The sequence below is a fragment of the Talpa europaea genome, assembly GCF_964194135.1.
Source record: "Talpa europaea genome assembly, chromosome: 10".
Taxonomy (NCBI): domain Eukaryota; kingdom Metazoa; phylum Chordata; class Mammalia; order Eulipotyphla; family Talpidae; genus Talpa; species Talpa europaea.
Window position 1 is genome coordinate 111,733,062 of NC_140077.1, and position 17,484 is coordinate 111,750,545.

At 47.3% G+C, this 17,484-nt stretch overlaps 1 protein-coding gene across 2 annotated transcripts in view; it reads left to right on the forward strand.

The window, feature by feature from the left end:
- Positions 1 to 17,484, forward strand: part of TBC1D9 (TBC1 domain family member 9) — a gene marked incomplete at both ends in the record, with an annotated part of 67,762 nt that overhangs the window by 25,771 nt on the left and 24,507 nt on the right. Inside the window, 4 exons of one of the 2 annotated variants that reach the window (XM_084244963.1) lie at positions 5,275 to 5,385; positions 10,135 to 10,253; positions 16,120 to 16,348; positions 16,771 to 17,032. In XM_084244963.1, the coding sequence (XP_084101089.1) occupies positions 5,275 to 5,385; positions 10,135 to 10,253; positions 16,120 to 16,348; positions 16,771 to 17,032 (721 nt within the window). The remainder of the gene's footprint in view (positions 1 to 5,274; positions 5,386 to 10,134; positions 10,254 to 16,119; positions 16,349 to 16,770; positions 17,033 to 17,484) is intronic. The other variant, XM_084244964.1, reaches the window with a different exon arrangement.

A 17,484-nucleotide genomic window follows, 5' to 3' on the forward strand; every position in this document is an offset into this window, starting at 1 on the left:
CCGGTTCGATCCCCGGCTGCTTCCCGGCCACCGGAGGAGGGTCCCACATGGTGCGCAGACCTCTCCTGCCGCCCGCTGCTCCCCTCAGCAGTGTACTTCGGTCCTTCTGCCTGCTCTGCTCCCTGCTCTGGCTCTGGTGAATTCTCTCACCCTCCCGGCTTCTGACTGTACCCAGTGCATGTATAAACCAAACAAACAAACAAATAGATAAATAAATAAGACATGCCTCTAGAAAATTAAAAAAAATAAAAAAAAAATTTAAAAAAAAAAAAAAAAAAAAAAAAAAAACCAGCTCTAAGCAGATAAGGGCAAATGTTAAAGCCAGAGCTGTGATTATGTGCCTTCTGTAATCTCCAGAACCTTCTGTGGTTTTGAAATACACAAACGTCTCTGAGAGATTGGGGCTCAGTTCCAGACCCCTGCCATGAACGGGTATCTCAAGAAAGACAGTCACGTGAACTTTTGGTTTCCCGGTGCGTCTGGAAGTCACGCTTGTACCGCACTGCACTGCCGTCTGTGAGGTGTGCAGTAGCGCGAGGTCTAAGTGACCACTGGGCCTACCTCAGCCCAATGTGACGGGGGCACCCATGGGAGCAGGTGCTATTGGAAAAATGATGTCGACAGACCAGCTCCAGCCAGGGCTGCCGCTGAATTTCAATTTGTTTTTTGTAAAGAGCACAATAAAGTGCCATACAGGAGGGAGGCCTGTGGTTCGTTAAACAATGATCTTACCACACACCGCACTCTCTGAGTGGAGGGTCACCCTTCCCCTATCAGGACAGGGTGAGTTCCCTCTGCTGGCCACTCTGGCCTGGTCTCTGTAGAGGCCAGCCCCCTCCTGAGGGGTGCAGGGCCCCTGGAATCTGGGTATCGGGGAGGCTGCTTGACGTCTAGCTTTGTGCATTGAGGTGCTGAATTACCCCAGGCCATCGGGGTGGGTTGAGTGTCGTGACAGGCTTGTTCCTATGTGTCCAGCATTCTCCTCAGTGGACACAATCCTCCGGGGACCCCACCCCCTTGGTGCCCACCCCACGTGCAGAGCCTGCGTGTACCAGTTTTGCAGAATGTTTTCTGCGTTTCCCTGAAAACCACACTTTTCTATTACAAGATGCCTCCAGACTCACAGGTAGATGGAGACAAGAGTTATTTCAAGGACCAAAATTTGATTTCTTTATCTCAGGAGATCAAAGATTGTTTAACCCCCGAAATAGCTTGACTAGAACAGCTGCTAAAACAGCATTTGTGTGGGGAACAAGGGAAGGTTCAGTGTTTTGACAGCTTTTTCAGAGGATGAGTAATAAGACTTCTAAGAAAATCCTGATTGTTGCTCTTTCTTTTTCATTTTTGTTGCTCCAGACCGAGTGTTGTCTGCTGGTGTTCTGTGGGGACAGGGCTGCGGAAGCCAAGTATCTCCTTTCCTCAAGTCTTGACCCCTTGTCTCAGTAGCATTTAGGCAGTTCGGTGACAGCCTAGCTGTTAGGTTGGGGTTTTTTTAAGATTTATTTATTTGGGCCTCCCTAGTGGCGCAGGCGGTTGAGCGCCGCACTGTGAAGCTGTCCGCAGCCTCTGCAGCACAGGTTCAATCCCGGCCAGCCTGCGAGAATCCCACATGGCGCGGCAGACCTCTCCTGTCTCACCTGCTGCTCCCCTCAGCAGTGTTTTCGGTCGTCTGCCTGTTCTGCTCCCCACTCTGTCTCTGGTGAATCCTCTCACCCTCCCACGCATCTGGCCTGTACCCCTGTTCTTATATACAAATAAAATATTAAAAAAAAAGATTTATTTATGCATACAAGAACTGGGGTACAGGCCAGAGGTGCAGGGGGTGAGAGGATTCACCAGAGACAGAGTGGGGAGCAAAACAGGCAGACTGACTGAAATACACTGCTGAGGGGAGCAGCGGGCGAGTCAGGCGAGGTCTGCTGTGCCATGTGGGCTGCACCCTGACCAGGGATCAAACTCATGCTACAGAGGCTGCGGACAGCTTCATAGGTTGTGTTGTAACCCCTGTGCCACCAGGGAGGCCCCTTAGGTTTTTAAAAAAATACCTATCTGTCCCTTCAGCAAAGGCATTGAGGGCTTAGAGCTCCCGGCAGAGGACAAGCCCCGGAGTCAGGATCAACCAGACTTGCCTCCATGGGGGCCTGGCACGAGCGGGGATACATTCAGGACGCCCCAGATTGTATGTTTTTACAATACATATATACCTGTAATAGTTTGATTTCTAAGTTACACATAGCAAGGGATTATTAGTAACTAATAATTAAATAGCACAATTATAACTATATACATAATGAAAGTTATATGGCTGTGGCCTCCTTCAGTATCTTACTGTACATGGTATTTTTGGACTGTGGTGGATGCGGGTAGCTGCAACCTTGGAAAGTGAAACCATGGGTGACAGGACATTACAATACAGAAGTCAATTGAGATGTTGAGATTGGGGAAACTGAGGCTAAGGGAGGCTGGGTCTGGGAGCAGAACCGGGAGTGAAGAGTCCAGGACCCAACAGCCTTGCCCGGGTGCCACGTGCCCTGGGAAGGAGCTGTTTGCCGCAATGCCCAATAAAGCACGTGGCCACCCTTTGGCTGCAGCGCTGGTACCTCAAAGTCTGTGTGTGCGCCTTAGAGCCAGCCTCTGTGACACCTCCAGCACTGGGGCATTTTATTTCTTGTTTCGATTCAGAGAGGACATTCAGTTGTGAGCCGTGCGTTTGTGTTTCTCGTTGACGGGGAAGGAAAGTCACTGTGGACACATGCTCTTTTGCTTCATCCATCTGCTGAGGATCTGAGCATAATTAGAGGTCTGTGCAGTAAACCCAAGGCACAGCACAGACAACTAAAAAGCACCTGCACAGTGTTGGTTGCAAATTCACCCCTTAGAAAGCTGTGCAGACTCTGAGGATTTTACTTTTAATGTGTTGCACACAGACCCGAGCAAAGAAATGAATTCATTGCCACTTTGATGAAAGTGTGCTTTTCCTGATGTGCGCAGGGCCACTGATGTCCGCTGTGGTTTGGAGTGAAGCTGAGTGGATTCCTGACCTCCCTTAGGCTTCTAGATTGATCTCTCTAGTTCAGGAAGGCAGTGCTTTACCCGTCACTTTACAACTGGGGCAATCAAAGCAACGAGACATGAAATGGCCTGAGACGCAGAACTGGTGAGAAAGGTGACTGCTCCCCGCTTTCCCGGGAACCCAGGTGTGGAAGGAAGGGACTGTCCGAGGTATCATGCAGAGCTGGTCAGATCCAGACCTCAGGACATGATTCCGTGACAACACACCTCGAGCGGCCAGCAGTGACAGCTTAGGACTTGTGGTTCACATTCCAGAAAATGTCACAAAAAGTCTGCAGCGGACCCCGAGCTTGCCAGGGGGTTGTTGACGTCAGCAGAGCCAGTCCCTGTCGTTTCCCCGTCCCAACCTCAACCACCGTCTGTTCTTCCCAGAGCCACTCTTCCGAAACTTTCCATCTAAGTAAAATAGAAAAAGGAGCTCTCGCAGGTTCTAGACCGGTTGCCTAAGCCCTCATTCCAACCAGTCTCTTGCCTGAAAAACCCTACCACATTCAGTCTTCTAAACAACCTGTTCAGATCATTGTTTCCCTTGTACAACTGAGAAAAGACAAGGCTTTGGAAAGAGCTTTTCTTTCCCCAAAATGATCCAACTAAGCAGAGCTTCGGATGGGTGTTTCTGAGTCCAAACCCTGCTGTTGGCTGCCCTTCTGATTTGGACTAACTAGGGGGCATTTACTTAATAGGGAGCTTTTGCTCTCATTCTGCAAGTAAGCGATGTGGTTCAGCCCTCAAGATGCACGTGAGTTAGTGTAGGACTGTCAGGTGTTCAGCCCCAGCTCGAGGTGGATGTAGGAGGCACAGCTGGAAGGGGCTTGGGTGAAGGGGCTATAGGGGCCTGCACTGCAGAAGGGGAAGACACTGCCTCCTGACCAGCGGGGTGTCATGGGTGTGACCTCAAACAAAAAGCCATCAGTTATTCCAGCAACAAAACAGTTCTGTTCAGGAACAACAGAAAAGAGGGCATATTGGAGAGTGTTCGTGGCAAGACCCACATACCAATACATCCCCAAATCCAAGGCTAACAAAAGCACGTCTTCATTCCACTCAAAGGGGAAGCCTCACATGCCACATGAGATAAGGTATGTCGGGTCCTGTAGTTTGCTGATTCCCCCAACGTCCATCCCCCAAGAATGGACACCCCTTCTAGCTTCCCGACTTCATTTAAATAGGGTTCCGAGTGTTAATATTCATGTGGTCATCTTACCTCCCAAGAATAAGTTGCCAAATTCATTTGTGGACTGTTCGGCCTCACCTGGACTTGGGTGAAGGGAACACTTTTCCCCGGGGCCTGGTCAGGCCCTTGAAGTTCCCTGCCCAGAGACCCCCAGCCCGATTACTGCATCTCTGCAGAGTGTAGACCAGGCTCCAGTTACCTCTGGTTATAACGATTGGTGTGACAAGAGGCAGAGGGCCCTGCTGCCAATGTGGACAGGGCTTTTTCACAGCCTGTGTTCTAAACACAGCATCGAACATGACAGGCTAACAATGCCTTAGGCCACTGTCCGGTTATTCAGGTTAAGGCTGACTTTCTTAGATGGAAAAGTGGAGAAAATAACACACCCAGTGTATAATGGAGACTCCAGTGTAGATGTGCTAAATTCCTTATTTATTTTTATTTGAAATAGGCATTTAGAAATACCACTGTATCCAGGGATGGAATTAGAAGTTTTGCTAAATTTCCTTTATTTTTTTTAAAGATTTATTTATTTATGCATACAGGAACTGGGGTACAGGCCAGAAGTGCAGGGAGTGAGAGGGTTCACCAGAGACAGAGTAGGGAGCAGAACAGGCAGACTGACTGAAATACACTGCTGAGGGCAGCAGCGGGCGAGACAGGCGAGGTCTGCTGTGCCGTGGGGGTAGCTCCCTAGTCAGGGATCAAACTCTTGCTGCAGTGGCTGGGGATAGCGTCATAGTGCTGCAACCTAACCCCTTGCACCACCAGGGAGGCCTGAATTTCCTTTATTTTTGAAACCCACAATCTATCACTCAGCTTGTGCCGTGGCTCTGGTGGTGTTTGGAGCAAGCAGCATCCATCATCATGTCTAAGAAGAAGGTTCTGTCGAGTGTGTGCGGTGGGAGAGGGCCTGTTGGGAGCGGCTGTGGGAACGGGACCCAACAGGAGGGGCGTATTCGCGCAGCCTCTGGGCATCTGGGCAAGCGGGGAGGGGACTTACCCGCCTGCACCCTCTCTGTCCTCAGGGCTCCTGGTGGGGACCCTTGACGTCGTGTTGGACTCCAGCGCCCGGGTGGCCCCTTACCGGATCCTGTACCAGACCCCGGACTCCTTGGTCTACTGGACCATCGCCTGCGGTGAGTGTTCCTGGCATCTGGAAACTTGGAGAAATGTTAGGACTAACAAGTTCCTGCCAGAAAGAAAAGGACCGTTTTGTAGGGCACAGTCACTTGGTACTTTAGGGTAACCACAGCCAGCTTGACAGATGGACCCCAAACCTCAGTGCTTAGCGCAATGAAGGCTCCTTTCTCACTGGGGTCCTGCGGCCCCTTCACCTGGAGCGACATGCTCCTGAGTTCAGAGTTGCCAAGTCAGCCTCCTGGGGGGAGGGGGAGGTGGGAAGTGGAGGCACACCTGTGTTGAACTTCCTGGGCCGCAAAGGGTCACCCCTCACATCCATCACAGTCCACTGGCTAGAACGAGCCCCACGGCCCCAGCCTAAGTCCTGGGCCAGCTGGGATGAGAGGAACAGTGGAGAACGGGTGTGTTCTAAGAAGTCTCTGGATATCCTAGCCTGGGGCTTTCTGCTGAACAGGACCATCGTGTTCCTTCCTGGTGACGGTCTGAGTAACGTGCTGGCGGGGAGGAGCTGCTGTCGTTGGCTGACTCACAAGAGTGTCTCGTCCAGAGTGGCCAAGATTTTGTAGCTATCTGTTTGTAGGTGGCTTTCAGTTAACCTTAGGGGGCTAAGCCCACAGAGCGGGCTTCATTGCTTGGAGTGCATCAGCCCCACACTGGACCCCAAGTGTTACAGGAGTTTTTGGGGCCGGGCTGCTCACCACCCATAAACCTGGTGAGAGATGGTGGAAGATCAGGTTTCATCAGGAGCTGGTGGACTTAGGACACACCCACCGCTGTGACCAGGGCCATCTCCCCAGACTGGGGAGCACAGGTGCTCCGATGGGGGGCGGGTAGGATGGGCATGGGCATCAGCAGTTCTGGCAAAGGAGGCAGGAGATCCACGCCCCTTGCCCTTCCGAGCGTGGTCCTGGCTGGGTCTGGCGCTGCTGGGCTGCCTTTTGCCATGATGAGTCTGTGGCTCTTCCCTTGGCTGCTGCCTCCATCTGCCCGTTTGCCTGGTTTTCTGGTTTTGTCTGCAAGAAAAGGTAAACAGGAGGAGAGCAAGACAAACGGGCAATTATGGTTACCAGGATGGTGCCACGCGGGCACTGAACACCTTTAAAACAATCTCATTTCTGTTTTCACATGCCTTTTTTTTTTTAATTAATAGTCTTTATATTTTGGAAAAGTTTTAGATTCACAGGAAAGCTAAACAGATAGTTCAGAGAGCTCCCATAGGCTTCTACACGTATATTATTAACATCTTGCTTCAGAAGATTTGTTTCATTAATTGAAACACCATTATAAATAAAGTCCATGGTTTATTTAGATTTCCTTAATTTTTGCCTCATGTCCTGTTTTCTGCCCCACAACCAGCTCTGTGTTGTAAATCTGTACTATATTTAGTCGTTCTAACCGGCTCCTCATGAGTGAGGAAGTTTGGAAATAGGAGCATTCAGTTAGGATTAGGGTCTCCCAAGCCCATTTATCAAACTAAATGAGGAACAAGGGGTTGGAGTCAGGGTGCCCCCAACCCAGTGAAAGGCGGAATGGTCAGAATACCACCACAGTGCCAAAGCAAAGGACCAGAGCTTTGGCCAGATAACCTGGGAGACTCATCAGGCCTCCGTAACCTAGGAGACCCCACAGGCCCCACCAGGCAGCCAGAGACACAACGCCAAGACCCAAGGAGACAGTAGAACCCCCACTCCTGGCCACTGTGCCCCCATAAACGCCTGCTTCTTGTCCCCTCAGCAGTTACCCACTCAGGGCTCCCTGCTCAGAGACCTTTCTTGTCTTTCTTTGCTGTCAATAAACTTAATGCTTTTCCACCTAACTCTGGTCTCGATCTTGAAATCCTTTCCTCCTGAGACAAGAACCAGAGCCCTTTGGCATCTGGCTCCCAGACTCCAAGCTGTGGAACTTTCTCAGACTTGCCTTGTTCTTGTTGGTCCCGTTGGGGGTGGGTTTGGGTCCAAACAGCCCTCAGTTGGAATTGGTTCTGTGTTTTCTCATGATATGCTTGGGTGATGATTTTCACGACAGAGCTAACTGTTGTTTTCACCCCCCTCCCACCAAGCCAGGGTGCACACTGTCAGCCCCATTTGTGGCTGACGATGGCCATGACCATCCTTTTGGTTGTGACGTCAAGTGTCTCCATCATCACGTTCTGTTTTTCTTCCTCTGTCCACCCTGTCGTCTTTGGAAGGAAGTCACCGCACAGCCCACATTTAGGGAGTGGGGAGTTTGAATGTTTTCAATTGCTTGTATCACGATGGAATCATGAATATTTATCTTACACATTAGGGGAGCCCAATACAAATTTATTTGTTTTGTTACTCAAATCACTCCAGCTTTGGCCACTGGGAGCTCTTTCAGTTGACTTTATTAAGTTTTTAAATTGATCTCTGCCGCGTAGGAAGTGTGCTACGAGACAGACAACAGATCCAGTCTGCTCTTGAGAACACAAGTAAATACCCACGTACAGAGAGCGTGAACAAGACCCCCAGTGCCATTCGATTGCAGGGACCCAATTCAATCCAGGAATCTTGGCCCGCCTGCTGCAGAGTAGGGAAGTTGCATGGTGAGGAAACAGACTGCTGGAAAACTCTGGTGCCCAGCAACACTCTCTTGAGGATTTGATAGTCCGTGGAATTCTAACAGTGCAGTTGTGGCCCCTTAAAGTTGTTCTGCTTGAGACCCAAACAGCTTCCTGGGAAAACATGGGCTGTATCAGGCGTTTCTGTTCTGCGTTCCCAGCCTTCTCCCCACTGCCTGATACAACCCGGGCTGTTTCTGGGGCTTTGCCCTTCTATGAAGCAGTGTTCCTCTGAATGCTCAAGTGGGAAGGGGACCAGAGTGACGAGCTGGATCATTCCCGAATTCCTTGCCCATCCAAGCCTATAGAACACTGGGCAGCACTGGTGCTGGCACCATTTATACCACAAGGCCCGTGCTTTCATTTCCCCTGTAAATAAAGCCTCTCATGGCTTCAGGATCTTGTTATAAGAAACCAGAATGGTTTTAGCTTTTGTGTATATTGATTACCCATAGAGACAGCTCCAGAATCTCCTCCTAGAAGATCCACGGAAGTGACAACCACGTGAAAGTCTCATTCACCCATTAGTTATTCTCTCTGATCGATTTCCCCACTTAAAACCCAAATTGCTGGCTCCCTTTCATGAGAAGACTTTGAGAGCGGAAGCTGCTACCTTAAAAAGATTCCTTTGATGTGCTGACCTTTCATTTTGTAATTTTAGTGCTTTTTTCCCCCCATAAACTACACAGTTGGTATTTGGTGGGACAGTATGTTGAAAGCTTTTTAATTTACTTGAATATCATACATCATGGTTGGAAGAGCAGCTTTGGCAGAATGTTGGGTGGGTTGAAGTCATCGCCCTGGGGAGCCCAAGTGATGGCAAGACTGTCTGTCCAAGTCCTGGGAGTCCTCGGCACATGCAAGTCAGATTCGCGGAGCACCTGACCGTGTCTTCAGGAGCCCGCTGTCTGCAGGGGAGAGGTGGCCTTCGTGGTGAAGCCTAGGCATGGGGTTTGCCTTACTCTGGAGTCACGGGAAGACCACAGGAGGGGTCCTCGGAAGCTGGTCTGACCAACTCCCCACAGAATAATCACCTGGACCAGGGCAATCCGAACCATACAGGAGGAGGCGTGGGGAACGGCGAGAATTACCTGATGAAACATAATCTCCATGTGCTTGTTTTTATTATCGTCCATCTACCCCAGACTGGTTTGAAGAAATTCATTTTTCGCATGTCCTCGGCACTGAGAACGTCAGTTAGGACATAATGTCTTTTTCTTTTCATTGGTTCCTGAGGTGAAGCCGCCACCTTCTGTGGTTGTCTCACATGTGTGGTTCTGCCACGAGTTCTAGCCACTGAGGGTGAAGCAGTGCAACCACAAAGTCATTCTTTAATTCTGGAATGAGTGTATTACCTCCTGTGTGGGTGTGTGATGTACAATATATATATATATATATGATGCACAGGTGACTTATATTAGAAAAACAACAACAAAACTTTATTCTGCAAGATCCCAGTCCAAGAAAACGGGGAAGAGAATTTAATATTTTCCTACCACATCCTGATGCCCCCGTCACGTGTGTCTTGGGCGGAGGGGCGCCACTCAACTCTGCCGCAGGGAGAGAGCTGCTTAAATCCGAGGTGGCCCGGCGAGGTGCCAGGCGAAGTAGCTTACTTGGCTTATGCTAACCAAATGTAGGACTTGGAGGCCTAGGGATGAGCTCAGCCCATTACAGGGGGGCAGCCGTACTGGGGAGCATCGGGCCCTGTTCCCCAGTGATAGCCCATTTCATGTCTCATTCATAATTGAAGCGAGGGAGGCTGATTTCTTGCCCATTATGGGAGGCGGTTACAGCAGCTCTGTGGCCACAACTCTCTTACTGTTGCAACTTAACAACTGTGACCCAGCACCCTACCCAGGCGCCTCCCACTGTGCGGGGAAGGTGCTGCACAGAAGAGTGGATGAGAAGACTTGCTGCCTTCCTGCTGTAAAGCATCCTATGAGTTTCTGGACCCCCCTGAGCAGACGCCAGCCTAATACGACGCTCACTCTTGGGCTCTAGGTCCTTGCGTATGTGTCCTCTGGGGAAGAGAAAATATTAAAGGCAGAGCTGGATGGAGCCATAGCTCCTTTAAAGGCATTGACTATTAATGACGCAAGCCTGTTTTTTTTAAAATATCTTTTAAAGGCTGACATTTACTACTATTGTGTTTGCTTTCATACAGGTGGTTCCAGAAAAGAAATCACCGAACACTGGGAATGGCTTGAGCAGAATCTACTGCAGACACTCTCTATCTTTGAAAATGAAAACGATATCACCACATTTGTGAGAGGAAAAATACAGGTTTGGGTGCTTTGTTTTTAAAAACATTTTACTTTCAAATGCAGGCGTACCTCACTGTATTGCACTTCATAAAGAGTGCATTTTTTTTTTTTATAAGACCCTCTGCCAAAAAGATAGCTTGCCAAGGTGCAGGTGATGGTTAGCATTTCCTAGCAATAATGAATTTTTAAGTCAAGGTATATACATTGTTTAAGACATGGTACTCTTGCATATATAATAAGCTAGAGTGTAGTGTGAACGTAACTTCTATATGCACTGGAAAACAAAATAATTCTTGTGATTCTCTTTATTGCTCTACTCACTTTATTGTGACATCTAGAACCAAACCCACAATATCTCTGAGGTTTGCTTGTAATTTAAATTTTACAGAAGAACTGAAAATAACAGATAGGTGTACTTCTCTTCATTTCTCACACTTCAGGCACCCATGTAGATGCTGCTGTGTATTTGCTTTTCTACTTAATACTTCCAGGACAACACTCCATGTTGTTGTGGTTTTTTACTTAAATAGTTGTGTTTTTATTTTAGATAAAAACTTTTTTGAAATAACTTTTAGATTTACTGAAGAATTATAAAGACAGAGCAAGGAATTCGCCTAGGCTCCACACTCAGCGCCCTGGCATCCTATAAAACCAGGCCCATCTGGAAGGGGAGGCAGACATGAAGCCTCCTCCTAGCAGAACCACTATGAGGGCTCAGCTGCCTTCTTCTGTCTTGCCTCAAATGATATTTTTGGGAAGTGGGCACAGAGAATTACAGGAAGGAAGTGAAGTTTGGAAGTGACAATAGGTGGGAGGAAAAAAAGAAACAGAAAATAGAACAAGGACCAATTATATCAAGTAGCCATTCTTCTCATTTCCTTACACCAAAAATGTCAGATTTAATCCCCTGAAACCAATTATGAGGAAGGAATTGCAATTGTGTGTGAAAGAATGTCATTCATGTGCAAATGAATGGTTTAAAAATTCACAGATTTTTAAAGGGAACCAACAAACATATTTGTTTTGAAATCTAATTATCTTTTATAAATTAAAAATGTAATAATTAGTCTTTTTCCTGGTTCCTTATTTAGATTAAAAAAATCAAAATCAACAAACAACTATAAACTAGAGACCCAAAGATACACTACAGGGTGGGGGTGGGGGGGCAAGAGGAGGGAATAGGATTGAAACAAGGGGGGGGGTGGGAATTGTATGGGGACTATAACCAAGATGAAAATGCATACACTGTGTAAAAATGATAAATGATGTAAAAAATATATATAATTAAAATAATAATAATAATAATAAAGGTAATAATTAACAGGAGGCAAGCATAATCCAAGCACTATAGGTAACATTTTGCTTTTTCCCTAATTTCTAATATGTATTTTATCATATTGTAGCCCCACCGTACACATAGTATCATGTCTTTTTCCCTCGATGAATATGAGCTATATTGTTACATAATTTTTAGTTATTTTAATAACCGAATATTATTCCGTAATTGATCTTGTTAGGGGGAAACCATGTCCTGAGCTAATTCCATGCAGGCTTTGTGGACCCCACCCCTACGCCAGACCAAAGCCATCAGGACATTGGGAAAGACAAATCCCGTCACCACCAAAGGGAAGGTGGCTGGGACCTGAGGTTGGAGTTAAGCAGCCAGGTGGGGTATAAAACCAGACACGTGGGCCTTGGGGGGCTCGCTCTGTCGCTCGCCTCCTGGCTTCACGGCTCCTGGCTCGCGGCCAGCTCTCAGAGTGCCATTTGGGATTCCAGATCGGCAGATCGGGTAGCAAGCATTTAAGACTTTAATCTCCCACTTTTCTCCTTGAGTTGTACATTTCCTTATTTGCCCTGCCCTTGTAAATAAACCTTTCATTAACTTTTCATGTCCACCTGCAGTGGAGTAGTGATAAGTCCTTTTAAGCGCACAGGTGAGGACCCACAGTCAGGTACCCCGTTTTGTATCGGGGCTGCCCTGTAACAACCTTACCATTCTTCATTCCCTTTCTAGAAGTTTCATCAGCCTCTAGATTAGTAGGGAGAGGAGAGGGGTACAAACAATAAATAATACAGTGAACATTTTTGTTCATATAAATTTTCCTATAGGTTTTTCCCCTTTGACATGGATTATAAAATCTTTATGGAGAATTAAGCAGTTTACACATGTTTAATGGACCTTGGTAGGTATCGTCAATATATAAGAACCTCTGTGTGATTATGTCATTGCTCAAATTTGGCATTCTAATTGTTTAGATGGATTTTCAAATTTAATAAGTAAATACTGGTACCATTCCTTTAGTTTTCTATCTTTGATTGATGATGAGGTTGAAAGTCTTCATGTTTGCTCAGTTAATTTTCCTGTTTTTGTGAATTACCTTTTTTGTATTTAAACTTTTGTTAGACATGCTGCATATTTGGGTTAGGGTCATTTTTCAGTTAAGTGGACCTGTTGCCTAGAACCAGGGGGATCTATTTTATACTGTAGAATCCCCAGGAAGGCGGTATTCCATCCTGTGTTCCATCATCCTATCCTCCTGGCTCAAAAATCATAGCCAACTCAGAAACAGTTCTGCATGCTAGACCCTCTGTCAAAGGTGAGGAGGTCGGGAGGGGCCCTCCAAAGGACTAGTCCCCTTGCTGCCGACCTTAGTTGGCAGAACTGGTCTGTTGTATTGACCCCAGAGGTGTGTCTCAGTTCTACATCTTCACGAATCCTCTTATATTTAAAAACATTTTCTTTTAAATGAACATGCTAGAAATGTGGCACTTAATAGATATTTAGCATAATCTGAACTGACTAATTTTTCACTCAACACATCAGAGTTGTTCCACGCCACGCCCTTCCGACGCTCTCCTTACCCTGACTGCAAGGAAGCCCTGTCCCAGCTGCCGAGAACAGCAGATCCAGCCCAGCCCACTCCCAGGCCCCATGCTCGCTGAGTTGACTGTTAGGATTGCTGAGGGGGAAAGGAAAAAAAAAAATTGCTGAGGGATCCAGCTGCTCTTTATCAGTGGTTCTTGTTCAGAGACTTTTATCGATTCTTTGATTTCTCCTTCCATTCTTGTCTACTTTTTGATCCCTCTCTAATGGCCTGATCGCTTGTGATGTATCATAGGCTGTAGGTCCATTCCCCCGCTGGGAAGGTTTATCTCATCCCTCTTCCTTCTGAACTGGCTTTTCCTCCCTCCCCAGAGGTGCAGTGTCCTCATGCTGCCTCCTGTTTGAAGTTTCCCAATAAGCATCCTACCAAAGCCTGCTCACCCCTAAAATAACCTGCATCCAAAATGCATATCCCTGGCTTCCATGAAAGCCAACATCTCTGTTCTCCCAACAGAGGAGACAAACTTATCTTGGATACCCTTAGGGGGAGTATATTCCCCTCCCAGTGTCTGCCCTGTACCCTCCTGTATGAGCAGGAGTCAGCAACTTGGCACTTAATTTCCCAAGGGTTGCTAACTCTTCAATAATTTTAGATTTAGAAACCTGCAACTCTGGAGGACATAAAAAAATAATAAGATATGACCCCTTAGCATGCCTGCTAATTTGGAAAGACAGCATATACTCATTTAATTATCTTTTATCGATATCAAGTAGGTACTAGATACTGGTGATTAACAATGTTCAAGACACTATATTTGGAACTCATATTTAGTGGTGGATGATCATATAAAAAATATTTTCAGCCAACACATAATTTAAGAGAACATAGATGTGGAATGCTCAACTTTGGTTTAGTATTGGTTCAAGCTTGATTTGGGCAGATGGGGATGGGATTTTACGGCATGAGATCCAGATTGGACTTTTCCCCATTTCACTGATAGCCTGTGAGCATTTTTAAGGTGGGAATGCTGTAATCACATCCCGCCCAGAAAATGGCTGCACAAAATAAGTGGGAAAACCCTTGATGGGAGGCAGTCAGGAAGCTATTGCAGTGGTTCCTGGACTGTGGAGGGGCTGGAGGGGGTCTCTGTTAGAAGGGGCTGCTGGCTGGGGCAGGACTGCCCATGGGAGTTTGGGTTGGATACAGTACAGGGAGGGGAAAGGTGGTGGTGGTGGTTGGATCCAAAGTGTGCTCAGGTCTTTCAGCGGGGTCTGCTATCTTCCAGTAGGAACCACCATCTTCCAGTAAGTGGCCAAAACCACCAGCAGGCAGGGAGAGAGAGGCCCCGCTATGTGTCCTGCAGGCATTTTAGAAAACATGGTGGTGCGCCTTGGACCACAGACACGCAATTGATTCCACACGAAAAGTGTCCACATAAAGGGCATGGGCACTGCTCAAAGAGGAAAACCCCACAGGAAAGCGTTACCATGGCAACGCTGGAAGAGGCCATACTGTTACCCAGCACGCACTTGGCATTGTTGTAAACAAACGAGCAAAAGCCAAGAGAATCAGTTCATACTGTTCATACTGAGTATATTAAGCATTCTTAGAGCCAAGACAGATTCATAAATGTGTGAAAGAAAATAATCCAAAAAAAAGGAAGTCAAAGAGAAGGTCCCGGGTTCCACTGAAGCGCCCACCTGTTCCCTCCCCGCCCCCCAGAGCAGCTCATTGTGAGACCCCAAGGAGAGGAGCCCACGCTGCTGGCCCCCATTCCCTGTGTTCATGGAATGACAGGTGTGAAAAGAAAAATAAAAAGACCTCTGGGCTAATAAAAAATGTGCAGTCTAGAATTTTGGATTTTACCTTGGTGGCAGTCGGGAACTACTCAAGATATTGATAAGAAGTTTGTAGTTGAAAAAAGCTTTAGGAAGATAAATTTGTAGGTGTGTGCAGGATGCACTGGAAGCCTAAGAGCTCCAAGGCATGGACACCAGGTGTGAGGCAGTGGGGACTTCACCCCTGGTGCGGGTGGCAGGGGCTAGGGATTTCCCAGAGTCCAGGGCTGGCAGACTTGCAGCAACAACTGGGGAGCTGAGCCCTGGTGTCTGACGGTCCACAGCTCAGGCCTTCCCAGGGCTACCTTGAGGCCGGAGCGCATGGCAACGAAGTGAGAGCGACTTGATGGTTCTGAAGTCCAAGGTGGAATCCGAGGGGGCATTTTCTGTTGTGAGATAGACAGCAGATCTTTGAGGAACACCTTGACACTTGTCGTTGTTTTGCTACAACCTTGAGGAGAAAAAAGGATCCACTTAAAAGTTCCAGTTTCCAGGAACCTACCCACACACTGGGGAGACTTACTGTACGTAGGAGCCGGTTTGCAGGGAATTGCAGAGAGACGGGATAACCATCAGCTGCCCCTCCGGCTACTATTTGACGGAGCAGTAAGACCTCACCTGCTGGGCAAATAATTCATTTACTGACCAACTGACCAAAATTTGTGTGTCTGATATAACTTTAGCTCTCGTATCCACCCCTTTTCTGTTCAGTTGACTGCGTGTTCCCTGGTGTTATTCATGACCACAAGGCAGTGGACCTGTGGCCAATGGCAGTTAGTGGCTGCTTTGCTTTTCCAGCCCTGGCTGTTCAGGATGTATTTTGTTTGGTCATGTTGCAGAATGGCCGCAGTTGACACGAGGGCAACTCTATCAGCACGAGCCAGGGCAAGGAGCGGAAGTAGCAACATCCTTACATCTCATTTGTGAAATAGAATGATAGAACGATGGGCTTCATTCTCGGTGAACATAATACATAATACATGATTATCACCAATAAAAATAATAAAACCCCTGTTGTGTAACTGAAAATCTTCTAGAATGCAAATCCTACTTGGTATTAGTTTAGAACTCGAGGGTTGCCTTTGAAAATAACTTACAAAATTTTTTAAATGCTGAGCCTTAGATATTTTTTTCCCCTTTTCACTGAATACAATATGCAGAAGAAAGTCATCTGTTCATATTAAGACCATTTTCTGCTTCATGTCTTATCCCTGCTTAGGGCATCATAGCAGAATACAACAAAATCAATGACGTGAAGGAAGACGATGACACAGAGAAGTTTAAAGAAGCAATTGTGAAATTCCACAGGCTGTTTGGGATGCCCGAGGAAGAGAAACTCGTCAACTACTATTCCTGCAGCTACTGGAAGGGGAAGGTCCCCCGCCAGGGTTGGATGTACCTCAGTATTAACCACCTTTGCTTTTACTCCTTTCTCATGGGGAGGGAAGGTAAGTGGCCTGGAATTTCAGAAGGAAGCTTTGCAAAGTCTACACACTTTGCCCTGAACTTGCACATCCTATCAAAATATCAAGACTAAATCTGTAGTGATGACTGGTTCAATGCTGTGTTTGAACTGTTGAACCAAGTAAATTCAGTAATGATCAGTCTAACATTTGTCTGAAAAAACTTGGTCAATTAATATTCACCAAAGGAATCTTTCGCTTAGTAAGCATAGACTTATATCCATAATAATTATGAACAGAGGATGTGGTGGACAGAATTTGAATCTTAAAACTGGCACACAAAACAATAATAAATATGGGTGCACAAGCTCAGTGAGTCTGTGAGGTTGTAGGTGGGTGGTAAGGCGGCAGCCTCTGGAAGGGATTTCCCGGGTCAGGCCTTGACCCAGCCTTGTTCCCTGTGCCAGCCAAGCTGGTGATCCGGTGGGTGGACATCACGCAGCTGGAGAAGAACGCCACGCTGCTTCTGCCCGACGTGATCAAAGTGAGCACAAGGTCCAGCGAACATTTCTTCTCCGTGTTTCTCAACATCAACGAGACCTTCAAGCTGATGGAGCAGCTGGCCAACATTGCCATGAGGCAGCTACTGGACAACGAGGGCTTCGAGCAGGACCGGTCGCTGCCCAAACTGAAGCGGAAATCGCCTAAGAAGGTGTCTGCTCTGAAACGGTAGGTGACTCAGACTTAGGCCCTCCAGACTGTAGACATAGGAGGACCATTTGCTTGTGAGATTTTTTTTTTTTTATAGAGGCATGTTTTATTTATTTATTTGTTTGTTTGTTTGTTTTGTTTATACAAGCACTGGGTATAGTCAGAAGCGTGGGAGGGTGAGAGAATTCACCAGAGCCAGAGCCGGGAGCAGAGCAGGCAGAAGGACCGAAGCACACTGCTGAGGGGAGCAGCGGGCGGCAGGAGAGGTCTGCGGGCCATGTGGGACCCTCCTCCGGTGGCCGGGGAGCAGCCGGGGATCGAACCGGCGCTGTAGAGGCTGCGGGCAGCTTCACAACCCAGCGCTCAACCGCTGCGCCACCAGGGAGGCCCGAGATTTTTTTTTTTTTTTTTAAGAATTATTTATTTATTTATATAAGCACTGGGTACAGTCGGAAGCACGGGAGAGAATT